At 46.2% G+C, this 13,629-nt stretch overlaps 1 protein-coding gene across 1 annotated transcript in view; it reads left to right on the top strand.

Moving 5' to 3' along the window:
* Window positions 1-13,629, top strand: part of INTS8 (integrator complex subunit 8) — a 793,677-nt gene that overhangs the window by 95,510 nt on the left and 684,538 nt on the right. The window contains exons 5-7 of the mRNA XM_086966019.1: window positions 7,647-7,718; window positions 10,337-10,388; window positions 12,972-13,154. Of these exons, the coding sequence (XP_086822145.1) occupies window positions 7,647-7,718; window positions 10,337-10,388; window positions 12,972-13,154 (307 nt within the window). The remainder of the gene's footprint in view (window positions 1-7,646; window positions 7,719-10,336; window positions 10,389-12,971; window positions 13,155-13,629) is intronic.

The raw sequence follows: 13,629 nt of genomic DNA, 5'->3' as shown, positions 1-13,629 counted from the left end.
CCAGGAGTCTCTGGTAAAATGTCGGGAGGGACCACAGGGAATGCCTATTAAGAAGCCCGAGTCTAGACAATGCACGACTCAGGATTGGGGAGCTGTGCTCGGAATGTGTTGCAACGGAATGTGAAAGTGTGGCGAGGGTGATAATAGTGGTCTGTGCTTGGAGGTCGGGACAAGGGACAAACAGGCATTGCATTTGTGGCAGCGATTAGAGCGACTTCAGCCCGCAAGTGAAAAATACCACTACAGATGCTTATGTTGGGGGAGGGTGGCAGGAGGTGTTGGAAGTCCCTTTACGGGATGCAGCGCGACAGAGTTCTGGGTGGTCCGCAGTGGGTGGGTGGGGAGGAGGGGTGGGGTTGTGCTTCGTTGTTTTGTTAAAAGTTTAGTGAGGTCAGCGACAAAGTCAGATATTACCCAACACGTGAATCGCTTGCAGGACGCACAACACTATAGGACATTCGACGGACAGGATGGTGACGGCTAGAGAGGCGCTGGGCAAAGGCCAGTAGATTCCCTTAGAGCAATAACGTGGAACGTACGGGGCCTTAATGACCACCGCAAATTGCGCAAAGTACTGAACTACCTCAATAGACATAATGTAGACATTGCCTTCCTGCAGGAGACGCACCTCCCACTGCAAAGTCCAATTATGCGTTCCAGAGGTCTGGTGGGGAACGTTAACGCAGCAGGCTTTACGACTCACGCAAGGGGGGTCATGACATGGGTCAACCCCAAGTCGGACTGTAAGTTGCAACTACTGGCAGCAGATACGGGTGGTAGATTTTTGAGCTCTCGATGTCAGTGTAGGGGACTTGACTTGCCACTGGTTAATATCTATGGCCCCAACTATGACTGCCCAGAGTTCTTCACCACGCTGGCTGCCACTTTGAGCAGACATGGCACTGCGCAACTGCTTTGGGGTGGCGACTTCAACCTGATCAGGAACCCGAGCCTAGACAGGTCAGGTGGTCCGTTGAGACGGCCGGCGTCGGCTGTTAGAGCCATTGAAAGGGCAATGCTTAGTAAGGACCTCGCAGATGTATGAGGAGAAATTCATCCTGAGGAGGGCGGGTTTACACACTACTCTGCTTACTAGAACCTGCTCACACGTATTGATTATTGGCTAATATCAACGCCCCTTATGTCACAGATATGTTCATGTCGGGTACTACCGCGAACCATGTCGGACCACTCGCCGGTCCTTCTGGTCTTGTCCACTCCTAAGAAGACTATACCCCCATTCACAGGGCGGTTCCCCCCCTTACTCTACGCTGGATCCCCTTTTTAAAGAAACAATTGCGAAGGCAATAGAAACGTTTTTTGCTACCAATATAGGGTCAGTGGATAGTTTTCAGACGGTGTGGGAGGCGTTCATGGTGTACATTAGGGGGGTGACCATGTCGAAACACTCCAGGGTGCTGCAGGACACTCAACAGAGACTGATAAGTCTGGAGCGCAGATTGGGCGAGTTGGAAGCCAGTCAGGACTGGGAGTGGAATCCACAGAGGTAATGAAGTAATTGCTAGAGGAATATCATGAAGCGGCGGATAGCGAGGTGCAGCATCTGGGAAAGTACGCTACAGCACGCGTGTACGTGGAGGGCAACAGACCGGGATCAGTGCTGGCTAATCTCCTGAAGGCTAGACTGGGTAAGACCTCCGTTACTGCGATCCGCTCAGAAGAAGGAGACTTGCTCACTGAAGAAGCGGATATTGCTAATAGGTTTCAACGATATTACGCAGATCTCTATGCTTCACACCAGTCGGCTATGGGTGATGAAACAACGTATTTGGAGAACATTAAATTACCCTTTGTATCCAACACACATAGGGAATTTTTATCTCTCCCCATAGAAAAAGATGAGATCTTGGAGGCACTGGCGGGAATGAAGGCGAACAGCGCCTCTGGGTCAGACTGTCTCACAGTGAACTTTTATAAGGCATTTATAGATCTTCTGCTCCCGCATATAGTGGAGTTATTCGATGATATGTGTGTCACAGGACGGATGCCACAGTCCATGAGAGAAGCCATTTTGGTCGCCATTTTCAAGCCGGGCAAAAACCTGGAGGAGTTAGTAGCCCCTGAGCAGGCCGAGTTTTTCCCCGATAGAAACCTTACCTATAATCTGCGTACGGTCTTTGGCCTAATGCAACATGTCAAACAGGACACAAAAGCAATCGCCGTCTTCTTGGACATAGAGAAGGCCTTTGACTCAGTGGAGTGGCCCTTTATGCAGCAAGTGCTGACCAGAATGGGGCTTGGCCCTATCTTTCTGCAAATGATTGGAGTGTTATATAACTCTCCTAGTGCACGGATCCGGTTGGGGGACCTGGTCACTGACGCAATTCCCATATCAAGGGGGACGCGCCAGGGCTACCCTTAGTCACCGACGCTATACGCATTAATTGCCGATCCCTTGGCGTGTGCGCTCAGGGAGTACCACAGCTACAGGGGGGTCAGATTCCCCACCTACGAAATTGTAGTTTCCACGTACGCAGATGACACCCTGCTATATGTGAGGGACCCCGAAAACAATATTGTTTTCAGAGAAAATTATGAGACAGCGGTAGATAAGCTGGAGGATGACGTTGAAACATGGATTGGGCTCCCACTATCACTAATCGAAAGGATCTCCATTATGAAGATGGTAGTTCTCCCACGATTCCTCTTTCTGTTTCAAAATATCCCAATAGTGCTTCCGCGCTCCTTTTTTGCCAGACTCAAGAAAGCCATGATGGGGCTGGCCTGGGTGGGCAAGCAGGCCTGTGTTCAATGGCAAGTTCTCACACTGCCTTATCATCTTGGGGGGGGTGGGAGCGCTGGACCTGGGGCTGTATTATAGAATGGCACACAGGGCACAGGCACACAGCTGGATCCACGGTGCGGACAATGTACCATATCTCAAGCTTGAGAAGTTGTTTGCGGATCCTCTTCCCCTCCCAGCCTTTATTTTCTAACCGGTTGCTTGTAGCACCGGGATTCTAGACTCTGTGAACGCGACTCGGCATGCATGGCACTGCATACTGCAGCAAAAAGCGGGAGCACTGTTATACTCCCCGGAAATACCTATAGACTAGGCGATCTGGTTGGCCCCATGCAGTGACGAGGGGGGTGGTTTGGGCGTTACGTGCGCTGGGCATCCACAAAGTGGAGGACCTGTTCTCAGACTCGTTGCTAAAATGTGGGAAGAAGTCAGAAATATTGCAGACACTCCTACGCTACTGCAAAGTTTCCAGTTTCACAGAGTGCACAGCGCATTGCGGCGGCAATTTGGGGATGACATGGACGAATCCCCTGAGGTTCGAGAGCTGACATATCTCATCAAATCCAAATCCCCTCGCAAACTGGTCTCCAATCTATATAAATTTGCAATGTCCTAGAGAGCTAACCAGTACACTAAAGCCAGGCTAGCCTGGCAGCGAGAACTGGACATCATGATAGATGACGATATGTGGTCATATTTCTGCGCTAATACGAAGCACATCTCTCTGTGTGGCAAACATAGACCGATACATTTTAAATTTATCAACAGAGTGCGAGAGGACGCAGCTTGTGAAAGGTGTCGCTACCCAACAGCGGACTTTATCCTTTTAGCGTGGGGTGTCCCTGGTGTTTTTAAATACTGGGAAAACATATTTTGGGAAATAAGCACAATCGTGGTGCTGGACATCCCCCCTGACCCGGCGGCAGTGCTCCTGGGCTACTCTAGGAAACTTCAGAAAGCTGCTTGCAGACTGGTGGATTGGGGGCTGCTGATGGCAAAACGCAGAGTAGCGATGTGTTGGCTGAGAGGACCCTTACCCACGATACCGCAATGGTTGCGCGGCGTCCTTTATTGCTGCACACAATCGGAAAACTTTAGTGAACTACTCCCTCTTAGGTGAAGATCAAAGAACATTTGGGGACTATACACCATATATTTGAGGGGGGAGGAGGCGTGACGGCGGTGCCTGGGGCGGGAGCTGAAAAGGGAGCCAACTCCCCAGAGTTATAGAGGTGATAACCCTCGCAGTGTTCCGGTTGGCAGTAGAGCTGGAATGGAGTCCATAATGGGGGAGCACGGCGAAGATGACAGGGGGAAGCTGGAAGGGGTTGATGACCGAGTTAGTTTCAGTCGTGATTTTGCATAAGTGTTGGAGTACTGATGGCAAGTGACTGATCTGCAACCTCACTGGTTTGTTTGTTTTTTTATAAAAAAAAGTGTTATTGAGATACATATATCATTGACATGCAACGATTTTGCTTACTAAATTGATTTGCACTGCAAATTGTATGTACAGCGCTGACCGGCCTCCGGGATGTGGGAAGTGCTGTTTTTGAGACGTGCCTTAAGTGCTAAGTGCAGCCGGCCTCAGGGTTGTAGGCATACAGCTGTGTATGTCATAGCGCTCTTCCATAATAAATTTAATATTTTTTTTTTTTTTAAAGTTCTCCCATACGTTGTGGTCTTCGGGGAGTTGTCTGGTATTCCGCTGGAGAGGTATCTGGTGGCCCAGAACCAGCCCTTTTGATGTTTTGTGACTAGGATTAATCAAGTTTTGGGAGTGACCTCATGTCGTTGACTTCGTATGAATATTGCCTCTGTTCCAGGTTCTGGGTCTTCCGGAGGTCCACCAAACCAAATGAATTTAAAACGGTGGCTGGTTTAGTGCCCGTCCTTCCGGTATCCCCGGAGCATGTCACTCTATTCCAGTCTCCATGTAGGGTCATGTTGAGGTCACCAACACCCCCCCTCGCGCCCCCGGATCATTTGTGCTTGGGTGCAGTCATAAGCCAGTCCACCAGTTTTAATAACCCCTCTGATTACAATCCCGGTTGAAGATAGCATGATGCGATCAGCAGAGGTGTACCATTCCATATGTGACCCACTGCTGCCTGTCAACAATTGGGGGTCACCCATTTTTGTGTTATGGGGGAAGGGGAATGTTTTCCATACCAGAATCCTGACTCCCCTGGAGCCTGCCGAGTATCCACAAAGGCTACCATGGTATACCTCCCCTGATTGAATTATGCACACTTATGTCCCACTAGGTAGGCTTTCAGGAACAGGACAATGTCCGGGTCATGCCTTGCCAGGAAATTGACGACAATGCTTCTTTTTAATCTGTTGCCCAGGCCATTGAAATTCCAAGAAAGGATCCGTAGGCCCCCGCTCCCATGCGCTGGGAGTCTGACCCCTCTATCGGAGGCTCATCCATCATCCATCGTCTCTCACTGTCAAGTCTCCACCATCACTATTCTTATTGCTGATGTCCGGATATGTGTAACCCCCCATGCCCCCAGCCAAAACTACCCCCCCTACAACCTTGAACAGTGAGCTTACAACTGCCCACCACCCTAAGTATCCTCACCCCCCATCCTTATCCACTGGTCTCCTTGGCTTCTCCATACATCATGTCGCCTGCACACTGGGTGCCATATGGAGGCAGCCATTGTCCTGCAGAGACTCCTTGTCTTGTCAGATTATCGTATATGCAGTCATGGGCCTGACCTCCAGCAGCCTCCCCTCTTCCTGTTTGTCCCTGGTGCGAGTCTTCCCCATCTGTAGTGTCTCTGTCCACAGTCAGAGCCTCCCACTGAGTGTCTACAGTCCAGGCCTTGTGGCTTTGAATTTCTGCAACAACCTCTGATTCTACATGGATTTTGGTGGAGTGGAGCCTGGTCAATTTCTACACTGTCCATGCACCCTTGGCAGCCGTCTGATTGCCCTTGGACTGCCCAGGCATGTGGTGGCCTTTAGCCTCCAGCCAGTTCCATGGTGCAGCTGCAGATTCAAAGAAATAGTTATATCCACCATCTGTGGTTGGTAGACTTGGAGGGTACTGCTCAGTTGGTTCAGCGCGCGCTTCACTTCAATAAACATGTTTCACTCTTTCTGCACTTTGGAGGTGTAGTCTGGATAGATATTTACTACTCCCCCTTCCCCCAGCTGCCACTGTCTATGAGATCGAGCCACCTGTAGGATGTGGTACCTGTCTCAAAAATGAAGACGTCGACCACTATGGCTCACAGCGCAGCCGACAGAGGCTTAGGCTGCCTCGGCAGCCTATGCCCCTTCTCTACCGTGAATAGTCTCAAAGTCCGTCCCTGCAACACTTCAGAGCCCAGCCATTCTTCCATGAACAGTTAGGAGATGGGCCCTATGCTTGCTCCGGGACACCAATTATCCGGATGTTGGTGTGTTGCGAGCAGCCCTCCAAATCTTCTAACTTCGCTGCTATGGCTGCATTTTCTTTTTCTAGAGACACCAGCCAGGCATGCCCCTTTTTTATAGCTGGTGTCAACTTGATGAGGGGGTGTCCCGTCGCCCCCCACTCTGTCAACGTCTGGTGGTCCACCCTTAGCAATCCCACTTCCAGGGCCACCGTTCTTATGTTCTGTTCCTGGGCAGTTTTGGTGTCCTTGATGGCTACCAGGATGACCGCCATATATGACTAGAAGTTTTGATCTGACGCCCCAAGGCAGTTCGCAAACACCGGCTGTTCAAGGTTTTCTTCTTTCTCTTCTTTTTTTGCTTCCTTGATGTGGCCCATAATCGTGTTTGTGCCCCTTGCACCTCTCCCCTCCCAGGCGATGCTGCTCTGTGTCAGTCACTTTTGGGCCTGGTGCGCCTCTGCCACCTCACCTCTGTGGTCTCTCCCAACTGGTCACTCTGTGTGGGGTAGCCAGACCAGGCCTGCCTTGTTACCCCCCCCACCCCCCCCACTACAGAGCCCCCCCTGCCCGGGACCGCTATCTACTCCCCGACCAGAGCCTCAGGTGCCCAGCTGCCCTGGGTGGAGCAGCCGCCACTGCAACAGGGCATGAGCACCCATCTCTCCACACTCCCCCACTCACCGCCGTGTCCAGGTGGGCTTCCCTCCCTCACCTCCTGGTGGCCCCTGCTGCTCCCACCAGGCTGCCCACACGCTGAATTCAGCTGCCGCTGTTCCTCCACACCGGGAAGCGCCTCTTTGCCCCCGCACCCACTTCTCCAGGCTGGGTTCCTTTGGCCTTTACACCTCATTCACTTCAGCCCACCCTTCACACTGCTTTCCGCAGCGCTGATCCGCCAGGCAGGACTGCTGCCATTCTGCTGTGCTACCCTGGCTGCTCACTGGCTCGGTTGCTTGCCTCGCCATTAGTCTGCAGCGGTCAGCGCACCATCTATGGGGGTCTCATTGTCTTAGGGCACCTCCGGTCCGGGTGCCTGGTCACCCAAGATCTCCCTTGTGCAGGATAACTGCCTCTGTGGGCCTTGTACACCAGGAACTCTTAACTCACATGACCGGCGCCATATTGCTTCAGTCCACGGCCTCTTAGTAATGGCATACATTGTGTGTGTTGTCTACCATAACATGCTCATTTTAGTGGTTTTGTGCATTTGAACTAGAACTTTAACTCCGTGTTTTTTGTTTTGTTTTTTTAATTATCTGTTTAGCCTTGTTGCGGTATTTTGATGTAACAAGATAGCTATCTGGACTGGATATGTACACTGTTTTTGGCACATTTGTTTTAACCACTAGTGATATTTGGAGATTTCCGCTATATGGATAAATAAACTGAGTGGTCAATAGCGTTGCATTTCCCAAAGGGAGCTGCCTAAGAATACATGTATTTTTCTTTCTTTCTTTAATATACTTTTTGTCCTTCGTTCTGTCTTGCAGGGCTATTCGTACTATAGTGCAAAGCACTTTCCCGTTGAAACCAGTGAAGCCTGGCCCCCCTCAGTTAAGTGTGTAAGTGAGCAAACCTACATCAAGATACTTTTCAAAAGTTCTTTGTTCTGATGTGCCTGTGAAACTATTGCTACAGGATAAAAACAATGAATAACTTGATATTTAATGCTACCATTAATCCTTGTACACGCCTTCTAAGGCTGGTGCAAGGATTTTTTGAACCTGGGTAATGTGACTAGCTCCTCCTCTCTATCAGAATGTTAATCACATTTGATGCTTCTTGTGGTTGTTTGCGGGTGGTAGCTCCCTAGGTGTTCAGCTATCCCTTGACTGCCCGAGATCCAGACCTGATACTATAAGGAGACCTAGAAGCACAGCAATTCAAATTAGTCCATAATCTCTGCAGCCTTGGCTTGATTACTGTAACTTTCTGTTTGTAACCTGTAAGCCACTTGCTGCCTGTTAAACTACTATTGCAATTAAATTATGTCTATATGGAAACCAATACACTTCATGGTGACAAATGATCTTACTTCTGAACACACCCCCTTCTCTAGAAACATACCAGAAGATCCTCCCACATTGTCAAAGAGTAAGTGGCAGGGTTGCTGGTCTCTCCATCTGATTTTGAAAGTTTGCATTCTTACTCCAAGACTTCTCTCTGCTAGTGAAGATTGAAGGCATGCACCCTTTACAGTGCTCCTAGACTCTATTGTCACTTGTATAATTTTGTTTCTATTTTTGTACATACCTGGAGACGAAATTGTGGGCAGCGTGCCTTTCCAACCATGTATATTTTTATGGTAACAAGCTACGCATTAAAAGTGATAAAATTGCCAACTTTGTGCATTGCTTTGAAAAATCTAGACCAATGTGGCACAGCAGCCCCTTGTGTTAACCCCAGAAAAGATGAATTTCCTTCACTACTTCTGTCATTCCAACATTGTGGTCTAAAATTTGGACAACGCTAACCTTAGTATTGGTTTCTCGATTACATGTTGACTGCTAAATTGTTTTGTTTAATTTTGGACACCAAAACACAATTCAGGCTGAAATCTGGCGTGTGTGAAACGAAAAAAAACTTTACACCCAAATGTACCTTCTGTTCTGTTGTGCTGGACTTTGTGCTTTCTCGACTTCATTTGGACCACTCTCCTTAAACGTTTTGCATGTTACTAGTCTTAATCCAGTACCGCAAGGTGCATTAACCTATAGTTACACGCATGTTTTTACAACTGTCCACCTGTCTCTATTTGCCCAAGTACTTGGTGGAAAAGAAATCTCTCAACTAGGGCCAAAGGTAGTTTGGTTGCAATGAGTTCTAGGGTTCAGAAGGATTGCTTTAGAAAGTGTGGACCCCTCACTACCTGCAGTAGTGCCAGGCCATGAGACTTTTGTTGCCATCCTGGGACAGTAAGTGTTTACTTGTAAATTAGTACACTTGTTTACCTACCATAGTTGGCTAAGTCCACCAATACTATTGTACTTCAACTAGGTTACTCTTTTTGCAAACTTGACCCTCCAAGGATTTAGAAGTAAAGCAACCAAGGCTTAATGTGAGAGGAATGCATGGTTAGAGTCTCCAGTATAGCACGTTACAGTAAACAACAATCAGAATTCTGAGGCACCGTGATGGTAAGGATAACAAATTGCTCGCCTGATTGTCACTAACTTTAGACCTTATTACTAAGAACCCCACCTAATGTACGTGATGCAGTAGTGATCGATAAGAACTGTTCATATAAGGGCATGTTGGTGAATGCATTTGGACTCAGATTACCCTATCAAACATTCCTTTGTGTGCCAGAAGGGTGGAGCAAGCCGTACTTTGCCGAAAGAAATCGTAAGTCTGCAGCCATTATTAATTTGGAAACCTTGCTTAGGTGTATGGCTTAACTATGCAGGAACGGGTTCCGAGTTTCAAGTAGTGGAAGGCAACACCAGTGTAATCTAGAAACCGATTTATATCTGCACTATAAGGGTAAAAAGCATCAACTGTGTCATACTGTCTGCTGCCATGCTCTATTACCGAGCACCTGTTTTGGGAGATCTGGAGTGCTACGATCTGATGTTCTCTAAATACACTCTGTATGCATTTCTCTCCTAAAACAGCTCCATTTCTTTAGCCCAGTTTGGCCAGGCTGTGCTGAATAGCATGTTATTGACCCAGTAACAGTGTTTTTCATGCCTCAAAGGAGCCTCTCACTACACTACACTTGACTCAGATTTATTCTTCTGGGCAGTAAAGCTTATAGCAAAGTCACGGCATGACATGCATACCATGTTGCATTTATTTTCATGATAATTTTCGCAATAATTTTCGCATCTTTGTCGTTTTTTTCCAGTTGAGTTTTACTGTATTCAGAGGCATGTGCTAATCCATGGAGCATCTCACTGATGGGGATTACAACATTTAATGTAGGATTTCTTCCTAACTAGGACCAACTGTGAATTCGACTTGAGGCCTGTGTCTTGGCTCACTACGTGCAATGTCAGTATAGCTTTTTGATGATTTGAGTGATGCTCATGGGATACAGCAGCAGCACCGCCTGTTCTGCTGAATTGTATGATACCATGGATGATCGTGGTACCATATTTATCATATTGGTAACGCATAATTATGTTTAAATAATGTCTTATCTGGCCATTCACATAACTTTGCTTTATTCCTCTTTTAGAATAAATCAAATGCAGCAAGAAAAGGAATTAACAGATAACATATTAAAAGTGGTGAGTTGACAGCTTTGCTTTTTATTTTTGCTTAGTTGATGTTTTGATAATTTTTTTTTACATTTAACAAGATGTTGGTGGCCGGACTGAGTGAACCTGAATAGCATCTATTTATTTATTTATTTTTCACATTTTTAAAGCACACTGTTACCAGATGGTGTCCTGGCGCTGACTGACCGCTCCTAGCTTGACCTGAAGCTTATTGTTTAAAGAGCCATGTTTTCAAGGCCCTCCGAAAGGACATCAGGTCTGGTGTCAGTCTGAGGACCTTAGGCAAGGCGTTCCAGGCTTTTGCTGCTCCCATGGAGAAACTCTATCAACCCTTAAAATTGTTCTACAGAATGATGCATTGATGGAACGCCTGCCCTCTTTCCCCACTTTTGCCAACTATGACCTGTCACTATAACAACATGGTTGCTTTTTAATCTTTTTTGGGCACCAAACTCAAATTTCTAAATGTATAACCTTACTTAGAGTTTTGCAGCTGCTCCGTTGGTCCACCAGGACAGCGGGATGGTGGACTCTACTGCCGCTGTGGAAGACTGATCTCCATATTCAGAGATCTGGCGTGTGTAATGTGGTTGCTCAACAAAGGTGGAGTTTGTTTTTGAAAAACGAAAAATAAATCTCTCTGCCATGCTGGAAATATTCTCTCTGCATGTGGGAGTAATTTATGCTTTCGTGACCAGCGTTCTTTTGTGCTCTTGAACAGGAAAAAAAAGTACATTGGACTGTTCGCCAACTGACAATTGGCAGACAGTCATGTGTGCATTGACTGACGGCCCAGTGTCAGTTTGTACCAGCATAGGTTTAGTCAGTGGAACGTGGTGGTTCACGCCACTCAAAGTAGAGTTGATGGACCGTATATTTTGCGGGCAGTGTACTTTACAACATGTTATGCTGCGTACCCTGTCCACCAAACTCTAAGGAAGGTCCTCATTCTCTTACATCCTTTTTGTGCACACCGGCCCTCTGTCAACTTAAAATACTGCAGTGGTGAAAAACGTCATGATGAGTTTTGACTGTTGTGTCCTTTTGAAGATCCAGAACTAGTTAATTTTAGTTGATTTTTAAGGTCCAGCCCTTGTGTTATCTTCATTCACTTGCGTCTGCCTTCATGTGTTTGTTCACATCCTCTTTAGATTATTGTATTTTTTTTAAATATTTATTCTAGCTGATTTCCAGAAATAACTACACGCCTGAAAGTCAACTCTTGTCTTACCTGTAACATAATAAAATGACAACTCTTCCGTCCAACCTTGGCTGCATTGGTTAGTTGTGGTCTCCCTCAGGATCTGTATTTTAAAGTCTTCATTTCCTTGGTTGTGCCCCTTATAAACATAAGAAGGCTCTATATTTAATGTATTGCTTCTCCTTTTGTTTGGGGCTACCTTTCTCCCAATTGTAAGACAGTGAATGGCAAGGTTTGTGGCCTGCCACCAGGCAATACAAGGATCATTTTCCAAGAATGTATCGTTTATGCTGGCAGATATGTGCTGCGTCTACCCTTATAAGGCCTGGCGTTAGCCAAGACCTTTTGATTTTACAATATTCTTCTGTTGAACTGTTGTTGCATTATTCACATGTTTCTTCTACACTATACAGCGTGGGGCACAGGGTCAGCCCTCTTCAACTACTGGCTACCTTCAATGTGAGTGATGGCTTTCTGCTCTTTCAAAAAGAGCACATTCACACGAAGTAGGTTCTTCAGTATCAGAAACCACTGTGGCCAAGTGTTCTTACTTTTACCCAATGTTTACAATGTTTGTTTTTATATTGGCAAGGCCCTGATAGTTTCTCCCCCAAAAAGTTTTACAACAGTAATGACCAAATAAAACAAGCATTGACAGAGCCAAAAAACTGACAGCCAATGCCAGACCCTTTTGCTATGCCAATGTTTGTTTCTGTTGCATTGAACCTTGTGTTACCGTTGTGATGGACCTCTTTTTATTGGTTAATATTGATTATATTTTCTGCTACTGTTTGCTTTTGTGATTCTCCCAGCCCACTTAATGCTGCAGATTATCTGGCATGGAATTACGATGCTTAGTGCTAATGCGATGCAGATTCATTCTGTTTTTGTTTAGAAGAGGTACACTCTGGTACTAGTTTGAAGATTACTTATATTTTCTCATAGTGTTGACTGCTCTCCTTCTATCAACTACGAAGTAGAACCACTCATTTAGCTTTTCTGTGGAAATGAGATTTCTTGATCTCCAAAGACTATTTTTGTATGCATTAAAAGGGAAGCTCCTGCCCAGAATCTGTTTTTAACCAGTTGGATTAAAGCACTGCTGTAGATTGTTGACACTGTGATGTGCAACGTGGTAGACCTCCTGAATTATTTTTCTGAACCCCGTAAGGGGTTGGGACGCAAGTCATCAAATATCATTCTGTTTCCAAGATTTGAATCTCGTGTAACTTTTTGCAGAACTCTTTCAAAGCCACTTTAACCATTTCTTGGGTTTCCAAAAAAGCTCGGCTCCCAGGAGAGCTCATCAATTATTTCAACCAGCCTGTGTTCTCCTTCAAGTCTTGCCATTCTTTTAAACAGAGACTATTTCTGTTTGTCTTTTATCTTAGTTAAAAGAACAGGCTGAAGATTCTATTCTGGTATTGGAAGCCGCTCTTCAAATGCAAAAAGATCTGTACATCCACACCATGAGGACCCTGGATTTATTAGCAATGGACCCTGGTACTCTGAACGGCGAAACAGAAAATTCAACTGCTGGGTTAAGAATTAGCTCTGAAGAGATACAGTGTCAGGTAAGGATTTGAATTATTAGGTTTTGTCACTTTTTGCATAGATAAACTTTGAAATTAAACATTTTGTCCATGGGGCTGGAATGTATAGTATGCTTCTATCTCTTCAAAAGAGTGTTTCAAAGGTGCTTCAGTGACACATACCTCCCTTTCTCTCCCTTTTTGGGGTGTTTTCCCCCTTTATTTGAGGGAAGTTTGAGATGTACCCCTTTTTTCTCTCCAGGTTTGATATTAAGAATTCTCAGAGATGAACACAGGTATACCATATTTGATATGCATAACTGAACATTGATCACTCAGTCTTTTCAATAGTAATAGACCCACATGGGTCTCTAACCTTAAGCGCACTTGCAGTGGGGCTTCTTCAGCAGAGGCAATATTCTATTACATTCCCTAAAATGACCGCACCACATATCTTTCTCTCTGTCCCAAGTCTTTTCCCACCTTTAGATTTGGGTTACAGTGTATTGTTTATGTT

This window comes from Lissotriton vulgaris, chromosome 4_1, assembly GCF_964263255.1.
Source record: "Lissotriton vulgaris chromosome 4_1, aLisVul1.2, whole genome shotgun sequence".
NCBI classification, from domain to species: Eukaryota; Metazoa; Chordata; class Amphibia; order Caudata; family Salamandridae; genus Lissotriton; species Lissotriton vulgaris.
The sequence above is the reverse complement of the archived record's forward strand: the minus strand, read 5'-3'. Positions and strand labels throughout refer to the sequence as shown.